The following is a 15,083-nucleotide window of genomic DNA, read 5'->3' as shown; positions in this document are numbered from 1 at the left end:
AAGTTAAAATGTAATATCCTCATATAATGACACATCACACATGACCCAGCATTGTTCTAAGAATGCAAACTTTCTTATTGGAAGTTTCCACAGCTGCCAGAAAGGGACAGATTTCTGTCTGGTCTTAATGTGTGGTCGTTGCTCTCTCGTTTTCTCTGGAATTGCTGCGCAGAGGATGTAACACCCATGATAAGCGCTGAGGTGTGTGTCCTTGTCAGGAATTAGCCATCCTCAGCTTCCAGGTTAAGAAAAGTGGAACCAGAAGATATTCAAATACATCTCTTCACAGCTGCTGATGAATTCTACAAAAAACAAAGTTTGTTAAAAACATTTGCAGGTGAATCACCACTGATTTATCAGTGACATCCATTTACTCAAAAATTACTGACAAGTGGATAACTAGAATATATAGTTTATAATTTCAACAATGTACTGTACAAAATGGAACTGTACATGACAAATGTGGTGTGGTGCTTGTGGAATTTTAACAAGGGCCCTACAAAACTTTACAGTACTCATGCTGCCAAACTTCTGATGGCTAGGTGTGCAGTTCCTGCTTTAAATGCATTCACTTTTAAGATTAAGAAATCTAAGTGATAAGAGGCCAGAAATGTTTGAACTTGCTTATGAACCTACATCACTGAGGTCATCTCTCCTGCATGAAGTACAGGCGCTGGTTTTCCAGTGTGTGCATCTGATGGCCCAAAGCGGACTCAGAGCTGTAACACCATCCATGGCTGCAGTATGGAACAGATGTGGGTGTGTCCTCATCACCCAGAGGAGTCCAAATCGTCATCAAACAGCCCTACAGACACAAAAACGTGAAAATATAAACAACCAGACTATCAGCAGTGATTTAAGTACTTTAAGACCTCTGTGAAAATCATTTACAGTATATATCACAGAATTTAAGGCCTTTATAATCACAGAACATACAGAGAAAAGTACTAAACTGAATCAATTTCAGCTTTCGTTTCTCATGATGTATATTGTATTAATAATTAAACTTCATTATCTGTATCTTTACCACATATTTGCCACACAGGTGTAGATATTGTAGGTTCAGTGAATGCTTAAATTGCACTGATTAGAATATACTGGACATCCAAAGCTAAGATTCAGCGCACTGTGTTAGAGGCTGGGATTTGATGAATTCATCATATATACAACCTTTGATCATCATTTATGTCTAGCTGAGAATGAATCTGTGCACTCACATATTAAATGAACTGAAATCAGTAGTGTGATCTCCAGTCTTGACATAAGGAATGAGAGAACTGACAGCTGTTATTTTAATCAGCCTGTCTCAGTTGTTTTAACTCTAAGTATCACAAAGTAATGTGGTAACATCTGGACTGACGAGTTTACTGTCAGCATTTTAATCGCTAGTTTAAAGGCTGTAGGTTGCAGCCATTGCTCTAACACTGTATAAATGTAACAGGCCTCAGTGCTGGTTCTAACAGTCTGAGCTGCTTCCAGCTTTATTTGTGAAGAGCACAGCAGCTTACAAAACACGTAGCGAGCTCGTACAGCTGCGACGTAAAATTTTCATAAGCTAAAATGACCTTAAAATAACGGGCTACGTGGGGTGATGCTAGCGTTAGCCATGTTAGCACGTTACCTTCAACAGGTGGTCAGACTGAGTAAACGGGCACTCAGTCAGAGGTTAGCTCTCCGTTTCGCTGCAGGCTCCTTCATTCTTCACATATCCGTGTCGAGCCGAGTGTAAATCCCGAGGCTGAACGGCCTTTGCACAAGCACACACGCCGTAGCAGGGCGAAGCTATGAGCTAGAAAAAATCCAGGCTGGCAGACAGCCTGTCTGACCAGCCAATCAGAGAGCTCCTTACATCCCACGGTGTGGCTAATTTGAATAGCAGCAGGATTTTTAAAATGAAGTTGTTAATCCAACTGCTAATCCAACTGCTAATCCACATGTTAATCCCTGAGCGAACAGGAAAGGGAAATGGATTTTGAAATGCAGTTTATTAAAGTGCAATTCGAAAAAGGTTTTGAAATGCAGTTTATTAAAGTGGAATTCGAAAAGGTTTTTGAAATGCAGTTTATTAAAGTGCAATTCGAAAATGTTTTTATTAAAGTGGAATTCGAAAAGGTTTTTGAAATGCAGTTTATTAAAGTGGAATTCAAAAAGGTTTTTGAAATGCAGTTTATTAAAGTGGAATTAAAATGTTTTTGAAATGCAGTTTATTAAAGTGCAATTCGAAAATGTTTTTTGAAATGCAGTTTATTAAAGTGCAATTCGAAAATGTTTTTATTAAAGTGGAATTCGAAAAAGGATTTTGAAATGCAGTTTATTAAAATTAAGCACAGAATTTTTTATTTCGATGCGCGTGGCTCTTGTGGTCCTCCATAGGGAGAGGCCGTGCCCTGTCTTATTGTTTTATGGTATAGGAGGACACCTACTCTGTATCTGGTTAAGCATAAGAGTCTTTTGTTAGACCGCTAGACTCCTGGCACCAGCTTTGGGGAGTCTTCCTGGGGTCACATCTTGACCCCACACATTTCAAACAGGACAGTGGTAACAACAGCAGCTACGGACAATGTTAAGTTTTAGATTTTAAATAGGCTGTATAAATGTCAATGGGAGCAAGAGGACGGTCAAATATCACTGATTTTACTACAGAGCAGGACAGATTGTAGGGCAGCAAACATAGTCGGGAAACACGTTTTCAACACTGCAGGTTACCTGGGTGTAAGGTTTTTCAGCTAAAAAGAAACATGGTCTGACTCCTGACACACACACACACACACACACACACACACACACACACACAGGGTATTCTTTGTTCACATGTATACCTATATGAAACGTCATATGTTCATGTAACCACAATAAAAGGAGTGCTATGGGGAACCTGGCTGAGAGTCTGACGGAGGTCAAGTGGGTGGAACGACACTTGGCTTCAGGCAGGCCTCCTCATGCATGAGTAACACAAAGAACGTTGCCTACTTGTGTCTTGCTTGCTGTGTAATTACATTGCCTTCAACGTTCCAGCGAATGGGTTCAAGCTACGAACCTATCAAACAGCTTTAATAATTGACCAACGCGTTTCAGGTTGTGGCCTTCATCGGGGTCGTTCACAATCATTACAAAATTTTCTTTGTAGCACAAAGTTCAGTGAGCTTTGAACCAAAACAGGTGGTAGAAACGAGTTACTTTTACTTTCTTACTTTGAGCACAAACAGCACAAATCTGTTCAAGATTCTGATAATTTTCTCTTTCAAGACCCTTCCTGTGTGCATAAATGTATAAAACTAAGCAACAAGAAAATGATCTGAGTCAGGACAGTATGGGAACAATGATCAGTAGGGCTGTGCGATATGACCAAAATCTCATATCCCGATATAAGACCTCTATCGTCGATAACGATATAAATCACAAAAAATTTACATTTCCTGTAAATTCTGTGAATCTCGGCTCGTCTTGCGTGAAGTGTTTCCAGCTGGGCGTCGCGTACCTGGAGTCGAGTGTTTTAGCTGATGCATGAAACTACATTTTTAGACATAGGTTGTAACGGCCGCCGTTTTCTTTGTGAGTATTTATTACACAGCGTGCTGCGGGGAAAAGCCTGTTCTAACGTTTGAGTCTAAGGTTTATTTTTTAGCACCTGACGGCTCTTTTTTGCTTTTCATCCGTAAATACTCTGCATCTTTCACGTGATTCAGTTTATTTTGAAAAGTCTCAACAGGATCTTGAGCTTTATTGTGAAAGGTTTATGTGGAAAATAAACAAGCAGACACGCGATGGTGTTACCGTTGTTGTTGCTAACGACAACGCATAAAAACAAGCGCTTGTCCGTCTGTAGTGTGGTTATATTAAATATAAGAGAGAGAGAGAACTTGAGAAATTAATATAGCCACTACAGTGACCATCAAAATGATGAAAAAATATTGCCGTAAACAGTTTATTTTGCGACACCACGAAACAAACGATAGCGTAAAATGAAACGATAGACGTTTTTATATCGTCATCCGATATATATCGTTATATCGAACAGCCCTAATCATCAGGTCTCCAAAGTGTTTCTACACTGAGAAGTTTCACTGTGGATCTTCTTCATGTGGACATCAGGTGAACTCTTCTGCTGTGGATCAGAGTTTCACACAGTCACAGAAACAAAGTTCTCCAATTCAGCAAAGAAGAGTTTGAGCTGCATGTGAATGAGTCTCTCTGACAGCTGATTGGTGATTACAGCTGTCAGCTGATTTATTAGTTTCACTCATGATTAAACATCTTCAATTCAAACTGAGGAGATGAAACAGTCCAAATGTGGATTAACCATGTGATTCATGTGTCTCCAGGAATAAAGTCAGAGCCTGCAGGAGCTCCAAGTTCATCCTTGTTTCCTCAGACTGTTTGAATTCAGTGTGTCAGAGAAACAGAAACATGGAGGTGTGTTCATGACAGCGTCTGATTCCTGATGTCAGAGAAACTTTAGATTATTCAGCAGAGCTGATGTGGAGCTCAGATCTGCATCAACATGAAGTTCACTAGGACAGTCACAGATATCATGTGTGAACATCATGTGATCCTAAAGTGTCTGAGTGACCATAAAAGAGCTTTAATTCATACTGAGGTCGGAGTTTGCAGTGAGCTGACTGTATCAGACTCAGAGCTGTTCCTAATGTTCTGTCAGTTTCTGCTTTTTGTGTTTTGTTATTGGAAGGTCTCAAATGTCAGAGTCAGCAGGTAAGATCAGGTTTCTGTGATCCCTGATCTGGATCATGTGACCTGGTTTCTAGGTTACATGACAGGTCAGAGGTCAGCGACTGTAACTCAGTGACTCTTGTTAATGTGAACTCACTGAGTGTTTGTGGTTTACCTCTCAGACTGACTGAAGTCCACAAGAAGATGATGATGGAGGAAGAAGAGGACAGAGCAGAGTCTGCAGGGTCCAGCTGTCTGTCTGTGAGGAGTGACCGGTCCAAAGATCTACCTCCACTCTTCAGTGGTGAACCTGGACCAGCGAGGTCAGAGAGCTGTGATGACTCCTTTACATGTTTGTGTTTCCTGGATAAATCTGACCTGAAACATCCTCAGATTGTTACAAAGATTCATTAAAAAGAAAACAATGAAAGAGAAAAGATCCAAATGTTAGACTTGGTCATTTGCTGTTTGAGGACAGTGATGCTCATATCTGTGGGGAAAGTGTGACCTGAGTGGGTTCATGTTTGTCTTTAAAGAGCTGCTCTGATTCTCTTTGTGTCTGATCTGTTAAACAGTCTGAGAGGTCACACAGAGACCCAGCAGCTAAAGCCTGGATCATACTGGCTGCTGTTACTCCATCAGGACAACACTGAACCACAGTGGTGTGGATGTAGTGGATAAATCCCACCATACTGATGCTCAGATTTAATCACAGGGAACAAAACCAGATGTTACCTTCAGATTGTGACCTTTGGAGTGGACGATGCAGATTTCAATGGAGAATATTATAATAATAATAATAATTATTATTATAATATTACCAAAAGTACTGACTCGTCTGCCTTCACACACATGTAAACCTGAGTGACATCATATTCTGAATCCACAGCATTTGATATGATGTCAGTTTATGAGTTCAACATATAACAGCTTAAACTGTTCTACAAGTGTTGATGACAACTTGGCACAGTGCAGCCATACAAGTACTGTTGCCCTGGCAACCACCAAACCTATAGTCCTCAGTCAGATTGTCAGATGGAGAAGTGTGATTGGTCACTCTGGAGAACACGTCTCCACTTGCCGTGTGCTTTGTGATGTAAGGCTTGGATGTAGCTGGTCACCATGGAAACCTCTTTAATGACACTCTGTTCTTGAGCTCATCTGAAGGCCAAATTAAACTCTGCACTTCACCATCCACTGACCCCACTCTGTGATTTCCACCACGCTGGACTTCACTGAGCTCCTGAGAGCCATTCTTTCACAGATATTTGTAGAAGCAGTCTGCATGCCTGGGTGCTGATTTGGTACATACAAGGTCATGGAAGAGACAGGAACACCTGAGTTCAGTGTTTTGGATGGTGAGTGAATTCTGTTGGCAGTATCCTCCTTCAAACCGAGGCAAAAATTGAGCATTTCTTGTGGTTTCCTGCCTATTTGGAGCTAAAAGAGGCCAGCAAACATTAGATATCAATGGAAAGCCCAGGATGTCCTCTATCTAGCACAGCAGGAGTTAGTAGGGTAGCTTGAATAACTCAAAATATATAGACCAAAAACAAATGTCCTTTACAGAGGACATAAATAGGCTGCTTCTCATGAGGATATTGTGTATATGAAGTAAGTGTCAGGAGAAAGTAAGACAGACACAAATCAAACAAGTCGTTGTTCCAAAGAACGTCAAAGAAAAGTAAGAAAATGTTTTAGAAGCATCAAACTGACGGGAACGATGAGCAGGTACAGAAATGTTTAGAGTTGCTGTACAAAGACGTCACAGCAGATTCTGTCAGCAATGTTTCACATATTTCTTTGATCTTATAGATGGATCGTACTGCAGTGAATGATCAACCTGAAACAGGTTTTCTTTTACTTCCTGGATACGACTCATTTAAAAACTATGTTAACTGCTGGAAGTCATGAAAACAGCATTTGGACAAACATGGAAACAATCTGTCATGTTGTCCTGTGACAATAAGTTTGCTAACATATCATTTAAAGTCTGTAGTTCTAATCTAAGAGTTGTAGTTTGATCAGCAGAGAGCAGAGCTGTGAACGTGACTGTGGTGAAGCTTCACTCCTGAGACTGAACTTAGGAAGTATTGTGAAATATTTAAACCCTATGCAGACGTCCTGGAGCCTTCATCTCACAGCAGAGAACAGTCTCATTAGTTTTACTCAGAGGAAAACTTGTCCTGATCAAAATGAGGTCGGGAGGAAAAGAACAGGAGAATCACATGAATAATAAATGAATAAATATATAAAGAGGAGCTACTGGAGTCAGTGTGGACACAGAGTCACCAGGTGAACCCAGAGACACTACAGAAGCTGATCTGTTAGTGTTCCCTTTGATTGCTTCCTTTCCTCAGTCTTTCCTACCTCTCCTCCTTCTTTGTAATTGTTGTTTGATTTGACACTAGGACCAGTGTGCAGTGTGGGTTGCCCTCAGACTGAGTGGGAGTGGGTTGGCCCACTGCATGACCCCCTGACTGTGACAGAGTCAGCGGTGGGTTGATTGTAATAACTTCTCCTGTGTCGGCCCCTCTCAACAGTTTCTGACCAGGTTTCTGTTGCAGACATGCTAACAATGCTAATGTTAAACGCTGCATAACTAATACTGGGACAAGAACTACATGTTGTGTTAAATAACAAAGAATCAGCAAAGACAAAGATGTTTGGACTCGTGTTTGATCCTGCAGCTGGAGCAGCTGTCAGAAACCACATCTGTAATGTGGCACCGAGTACAGTCTGACTGAAAGCTGGGACACTTTTGTTTTAGCTGCTTAGAGTTTATGCTGGAGGGGAAACTGCTCACGTTGGATATGTTTCTGTAACTAATCAGTTACTTCTGTAAAGTAATGAAAATGAACTAAACCAAGCTAATCTGCACACTGACTGGAAAACATAAAGAATATAAGCAGCGTCCTCTGATGGAAGACTTTTATTGTGAAGTCTTTGCAGGAAGAGTGTATTCAAAGCAAACTGCAGGCAGATCACTGAGAGTTTAATAAGACAGGCAGACAGGAAAAGCAGCTCATTATTGTTGATGAAATCAATGAAGCATCACTTTGTTTCCAGACTGAACGCTGCCTACAAACAAAAGTATCTCCACTTTACTCTGTGAAAATCACAACTTCTGCACCATCATTTAAATTTGAATAGTTTTTAGCAACAGTCAGTGAATGATTTTAGTGATTAAGAAATGTGTTCACAGAGAGAGGAAGAGGAGCGGTGTTTGTGAGGAGGAGCAGCTGTCCTGCTGTGATTTGTGTCAGGACGTCCTGAAGGATCCAGTCTCTACCAGCTGTGGACACTGGTTCTGCAGACAGTGCATCTGCTCATACTGGGACCAGTCTGCTTCATCAGGAGACTCCTCCTGTCCCCAGTGTGGAGAAAGATCCAGAAGCAGAGCTGGACTGCAGACAGCCAGTCAGAGCAGCTGTGTACAAAGTAAGACTGAACATCTGTCTGCTGATGGACTCATTTCTGAAAACTGGACTTCTTGTTGTTGTTCAGACATTGAAGAGTTTTCTTTCTGTTTTTCTTTCTTTCAGCAGATGTTGGTCTGCAGGAGGTTTTAGATGAACATAAGATCAGTCTGAGGAGGAGATGTGAACATGTGACTGAAGGAAGTGATGAAACAGGAAGTAGAACCCTCCTCAACAGGATCTACACTGAGCTCTACATCACAGAGGGACAGAGTGAAGAGGTTCATACCCAACATGAGGTGAGGCAGCTGGAGACAGCTTCCAAGATGGACGCCCTCCATGACGCTCCAATCAGGTGCCAGGACATCTTTAAAGCCTTCCTGACCAACAGAGACCCATCAGAGTGGTTCTGACCAACGGCGTGGCTGGTGTTGGAAAAACCTTCTCAGTGCAGAAGTTCACTCTGGACTGGGCAGAGGGCTTGGAGAACCAACATGTCAGTGTGGTGGTTCTGCTTTCATTCAGGGAGCTGAACCTGATCAGAGATGAGCAGTACAGTCTTCTGGAGCTGCTCCATGTTTTCCATCCAACATTACAGAAGATCACAGCAGAGAAGCTGGCTGTCTCTCAGCTTTTGTTCATCTTTGACGGCCTGGATGAAAGCAGACTTTCATTGGATTTCACCAACAGGAAGCTGCTGTCTGATGTCACACAGAAGTCATCAGTCAGCCAGCTGCTGACAAACCTCATCCAGGGAATCTGCTTCCCTCGGCTCTCGTCTGGATAACTTCCCGACCCGCAGCAGCCAATCAGATCCCTCCTACATGTGTTGACAGGCTAACAGAAGTACGAGGCTTCACTGGCGCCCAGAAGGAGGAGTACTTCAGGAGGAGATTCAGTGATGAAGAGCTGTCCAGCAGAATCATCTCCCACATGAAGACATCCAGGAGCCTCCACATCATGTGTAGCATCCCAGTCTTCTGCTGGATCACTGCTACAGTTCTGGAGCACATGTTGACTACAGAGCAGAGAGGAGAGCTGCCCAAGACCCTGACTGACATGTACTCACACTTCCTGCTGCTTCAGACAAAGAGGAAGAAGAACAAGTACCATGAGGGACATGAGACGAGTCCACAGGAGCTGACGGAGGCTGACAGGGAAGTTCTTCTGAAGCTGGGGAGGCTGGCGTTTGAACATCTGGAGAAAGGAAACATCATGTTCTACCAAGAAGACCTGGAGCAGTGTGGTCTGGATGTGACAGAGGCCTCGGTGTACTCAGGAGTTTGTACAGAGATCTTCAAAAGAGAGTGTGTGATCTTCCAGAAACCAGTCTACTGCTTTGTTCATCTGCGCATTCAGGAGTTTCTGGCTGCTGTCTACATGTTCCACTGTCTCAACAACAGGAAGACTGATGTGGTGGAGGAGTTCCTGGGAAACAGTTATTGGAAATCAAGTCTGTATGATTTCCTGAAGAGAGTCATGGAAAAATCCCTCCAGAGTAAAAATGGCCACCTGGACCTGTTTGTTCGCTTCCTTCATGGCCTCTGTCTGGAGTCCAACCAGAGACTCTTAGTAGGTCTGCTGGGTCAGACAGAGATCAGTCCAGGAACCATCCAGAGAGTCATCAACAACCTGAAGAAGATGAACAGTGATAAAATCTCTCCTGACAGAAGCATCAACATCTTCCACTGTCTGATGGAGATGAACGACCTCTCAGTACATCAGGAGATCCAAGAGTTCCTGAAGTCAGAGAACAGATCAGATAAGAAACTCTCTGAGATCCAGTGCTCAGCTCTGGCCTTCATGCTGCAGATGTCAGAGGAGGTTCTGGATGAGTTGGACCTGCAGAAGTACAACACATCAGAGCGGGGACGACAGAGACTGATTCCAGCTGTGAGGAACTGCAGAAAGGCTCGGTGAGTCCAGATGTGATCATTAATATCATTGATCAGTGTAGATTAGTAGTTTAGTTCTTCAGATATACACAGAACTAAACGACTCTCATTAGTTTGAGTTTCTCAGATAAAATGATATTTTGTGTTGATCAGGAAACGTGTGTGTGCACTTAGCATGATCCTGCATTGGTACGCTGCATTGTCGTAGACTCACATCTACATGTAGTCAGTAGTTTAAACCTGCTGCTGTTGTTGGTCATTCAGACGCTGCTGTTAGAGAGAGACAGAAATAAGAATCTGTGAAGAGCTTCTTTGTAGTGAAGTGAACTCTGATGTTACAAACAGAGACAAATATCCAGAGCAGTCACCGTCTGAGCTTCTCCTCTGACTACAGACAGAACTACAGACACAGAGTTTAGTGGCATAAACATGGTGAGTGAGGATGAAGGTGCTGAGGAAGACTCTGGTTTAGTGTGATTAAAGTGTGATGTCCTGATGAGTGACAGAGCTGTGGGTCAGAGTGAAGCTCAGAGGTGAACCAGCTGTGCTCTCTTACTGCCCACACTGCTGACATCTGGACTGAACATGTGTCCAATATGTGATCTGATGTCACAGCAGCTCATGGATTCACTCTCATTCCTGCTGCTGCTCCTAATGTCTGACTTCATGTCCTCATTAATCACAGAGCTGATTGTTCAGTGTTTAGTTGTTGCTGCTGAAATGTCGTCCCTGTTTTCTGCTGATGGAATTCACTGCTGTGTTTCTGGCTGCTGTTTACATCCCCGAGCTCACTTCCTGGCAAACGTCATGATGTCATCAGTGCCGTATAGACGGTGGGAGGTTCATGTTGTCACCACAAAGTGTTTGTGTCCGTACGCTGCAACCTTCCACACCATCCTTTATTGTACAGACTCAGCAGCAGCTCCATGGATCCCAAATCCAAGAGTGGAGAACAGATTTGAAGTGTGTCACATCCATGCAGTCACAGCTGTTTCCACCATGTTTCCACTGATATTAATCCTGTTCAATGACACGTTTCATATCAGTGAATATGTTCTTTAGGACGTCCACTGACATGTTTAAGTGTCCTGCTGGAAATCACTCAAATCATCCATGAAATCCATGAAAAATCCTTTTAGTGTTTCTAACTTCACCCTCTGTCCTCTCTCTCTCTCCATCCTCCTCACTGCTTCTTTCACTGATAATCACACAAACATCGTATTCAGCTACAAAATAACACAATAATATCATCTGATGATCATTATTATAAGAGCAGGATCCATATTTGATATCAGAGTAACACACTGCTTGGTTATGTGCAGTCATCATCAGTGACTGTGGGTCAAACAGAAGCTCTCTGATTGGTTGCTGACCTTGGTCACCTGTCCACTCTCACCTGTTTGTGTTTGCTCTCTCTTTGCTGTCTCCATCCTCTCTCTCCTTTCTCTCCCTCTCTGTTTTTGTACCGTCACTCAGGTCCAATGGAAACAGTGACATTTACAAACCAATCAAAGACAAACTGATCCATGTCAGGTTATAACAATATTCAAAGTGAATACAGGCTGCTGCTGGACACAGACAGGTAACATCATTTTGACTTGCTGTCACCTGGATCTGGACCAGGGGTGGGCAATCTCAGTCCACGAGGGCCGGTGTCCCCGGAGGTTTTAGATCTCACCTTGGGTCAACACACCTGAATCACATGATTAGTTCGTTACCAGGCCTCTGGAGAACTTCAGGACATGTTGAGGAGCTAATTTAGCCATTTAAATCAGCTGTGTTGGTTCGAGGACACATCTAAAACCTGCAGGGACACCGCCCTCGTGGACTGAGATTGCCCACCCTGATCTGGACTCATAAACACTGAAGCCCTGAACAGGAATACAAATCATTTTCTGCCAACTAGCGACGCACCAGCAGATAATGGCTCAGAAAGCTAAAATGAGCCAATCATTTCTGTGTTTAGTTCCCTGAAATCAGATCTGATATCAGGAGCTCTGAGTAGGGCTGGGCTATATCATACCGTTCACGGTAATACCGGTATAATGTTGGGCAACGATAGGAAAATGAAATATTGCGATAGAATATGGGTAAAAGCAGCGCATGCGCAGTGCCTATGTTTACATACGCACATGGCAGCGACGCAGAATGAGAAGAGCGAAAGTGGATCGTTAAATGAAACGGATGAACCAGAACTGGTTTGTAAAATGCTGCAACTTCAGTGGTGTGGAACTGGTTTAGCTTTAGTCCGTCAGATACACAACAAAGCACTATTTTTGGTAGCGCATGTTAGCGGGGCGTCGTTATTACCGTGTTGTTTGGAAAATACGGCACACTTAAAATCAATCGTTTTATTTTTCTGAAAATCGGCAGTGTCCCTTATAATCGCGTGTGCCTTATGTATGAATTCCGGTTGTGTTTACTGACCTCGAAACGATTTTATGTGGTACACGGCGCCCGAAAATCTGTCAGATGTTTCAGTACGACTTTGCTAAGCTACGAAGCCGCACCGCTTGATGGATTGTCGGAGCATTACGGCTATCGTACGCAGGCGCCTCGCGGAGTGATACGTACTGTGCTTCAATATAATATTACTGTATTGTGTGTGTATAAGCTCTTTTTAAGTTTTGTGGATATTATACATGGTTATGCTGAGGATATGTCGGCCAGTTTACACTGGAAATGCCTTTTGGTTAAACTGGCAGCAAGGAATTTGCACTGTTACATTTTTATATAACTTTAATGCACATAAAAAACAGCTGCTTGTTTAAGTGAAAATACATTGATGGGTTTTTTTGCACTAATAAAGTTGTGGAGTTGTAAAGTATTTTGTCTAGTGTCAATTATATCGTCAGTTATATCGTTATCGCAAATTTTCAAATGTATATCGTGATAAATATTTTTGGTCATATCGCCCTGCTCTAGCTCTGAGTTCATTCATCATTATTGTCCAGTGATGAGATTTCTGCTCCGTTTGGTAACAGTCAGCAGGTTTTTCCTGCGTGTGGATGTGAACAGTCGTACCTGACAGCAGGTAGCAAACAGAGATCATCTTTCCAGCTGGAACTCTTCACTGAGCTGAACTCATTCAAAATGTTCTGGAGTCAAAACAGGAAACAGTCCAAATGTGTGTCTTCACATTTCCCCAGACCTTTACACAGTAGCTCATATACGGCAGTAGTAAAGCACAGTATAAAATGTGCAGTGCTTTCTGATCCAACATATACTTTGCTTTCCCCAGGACTGCAATGCCCCGTGCCAATTTCCCCCGAACATAAGTAATGTGTGGCTTCCAACAGAGCTTGTGGTCAATGATCACCCCAAGAAATTTTATTTCATTTACTCTTTCTAAATATACATTGTCAACACATATTTCTATTTTGATGTTTTTCTTTTGGTTTCCAAAAAACATAAATTTGGTTTTATCTAGATTCAATGATAATTTATTTATATCAAACCACTTCTTTAATATCGTTAATTCCTGTGTGATCATTTCCAAAACCTGTGGCAATTCCACACCTGAACACAGTATATTTGTGTCATCTGCAAATATTACAAACTTTAAAATCTCCGATTCTCTGCAGATATCATTTAAGTACATAATAAACATTTTTGGACCCAATACTGAACCTTGAGGTACTCCACAAGCTACATCCATCAAATTAGATTTATATTCATTTATTTGTACATATTGTTGCCTATTCCCTACATAGCTTTTTAACCATTCCAAAACCACTCCCCTAAACCCGTACTTTTCCAGTTTTTTTAATAGAATTTCATGATTAACGGTATCAAACGCCTTCTTTAGATCTAAGAAAATGCCGAGTGCATACCTCTTATTATCCATACATTCTGTTATCTTTTCCATTAAATCTATCAATGCCAAAGCTGTTGATCTGTTGCTTCTGAACCCATACTGACTATCTGTCAGTAATTCATATTTTTCCACAAAACTGTCAAATCTTTTTATGAAAAGTTTTTCCAGTATCTTAGAGAACTGGGAGAGTATTGACACTGGTCTATAGTTTGTAAAATGATGCCTTTCACCGGTTTTGTAAATGGGAATAACTTTAGCAACTTTCATTTTTTGTGGAAAAACCCCTTTTTGAAACGACAAGTTGAATATGTATTTTAATGGTTTTACAATACCATCAATAACTGTCTTTACTGTTACCATATCAATATCATTCCAGTCTGTACTGTTTTTGTTCTTAAGTCCTCTAACTATGTCATAAATCTCTTTCTCTTCCACTGCTCTTAAAAACATTGAGCTACTATTCCTTTCAATATTTTCCCCAGTGTCCCTTTCTATTCCATCAACCTTTATTTCTTCTGCCAGTTTTGGCCCTATGTTTACGAAGAATTCATTAAAGCCATTTACTATCTCTTCCATGTTATTAATACTTCTTGTCCCTTCTATAAAGTACCCAGGGTAATCATTATTCCTTGATTCATTTTTGATTATACTGTTTAATACATTCCATATATCTCTTGTGTTATCTTTGTTGTGTTCTAACCTCTTAATATAATACTCTCTTTTACAGGATCTCATTATATTAGTTAATTTATTTTTGTAAGTTTTATACTTCCTTTCAGTTTCTATTGTTCTCTTTTTTATGAATTCTCGATATAGGGTATTCTTTTTTTTGCTGGCATTTTGTAATCCTTTAGTCATCCATGGTCTTCCTGCATAGTTATGTTTCCTGTTGATTTCAATTACTGGGCAGTTTTTATCAAGGAATGTGTTAAATGTTCTTAAAAATCCTTCGTAAGCTTTATTAACTTCTGTTTGTCCATATACAATATTCCAATCTTGCTTTAAAAGTTCATTTCTAAGACAGTTTAATGTTTTCTCTGTTCTTATTCTTTTGTAAATAATCTTGTGTCCATCGTTGTTCACTTTATAATGGCAATTATAAGATGCAAAGACTGGTAAGTGGTCACTTATATCATTGATTAACAACCCACTTTTTATATTTCCTTCTATTATATTTGTAAATATATTATCTAGTAGAGTTGCACAATGAGATGTTATTCTGGTCGGCCTTGTTATCAGTGGAAATAAACCCATGCTGTACATGGAATCAATAAATTCTTCTGT

At 41.2% G+C, this 15,083-nt stretch overlaps 1 protein-coding gene and 1 long non-coding RNA gene across 2 annotated transcripts in view; both read left to right on the top strand.

Annotated features, from left to right (window-relative positions):
* The first annotated feature begins 4,929 nt into the window (after positions 1-4,929).
* On the top strand, positions 4,930-8,248 carry LOC120438037. Its single transcript, XR_005611612.1, has 3 exons — positions 4,930-4,991; positions 7,874-8,109; positions 8,214-8,248. It is a non-coding gene; the product is annotated as an uncharacterized LOC120438037 (long non-coding RNA).
* Positions 8,249-9,356: 1,108 nt separating this feature from the next.
* Positions 9,357-15,083, top strand: part of LOC120435257 — a 39,691-nt gene continuing 33,964 nt past the window's right edge. Inside the window, exon 1 of the mRNA XM_039604464.1 lies at positions 9,357-10,003. Within this exon, the coding sequence (XP_039460398.1) occupies positions 9,468-10,003 (536 nt within the window). The 5' untranslated portion in view covers positions 9,357-9,467. The remainder of the gene's footprint in view (positions 10,004-15,083) is intronic.

The sequence above is a fragment of the Oreochromis aureus genome, linkage group 3 (genome assembly GCF_013358895.1).
Source record: "Oreochromis aureus strain Israel breed Guangdong linkage group 3, ZZ_aureus, whole genome shotgun sequence".
In the NCBI taxonomy this organism is placed as follows: Eukaryota; Metazoa; Chordata; class Actinopteri; order Cichliformes; family Cichlidae; genus Oreochromis; species Oreochromis aureus.
Note: the sequence above shows the minus strand (reverse complement) of the source record. Positions and strands in the feature narration are given on the sequence as shown.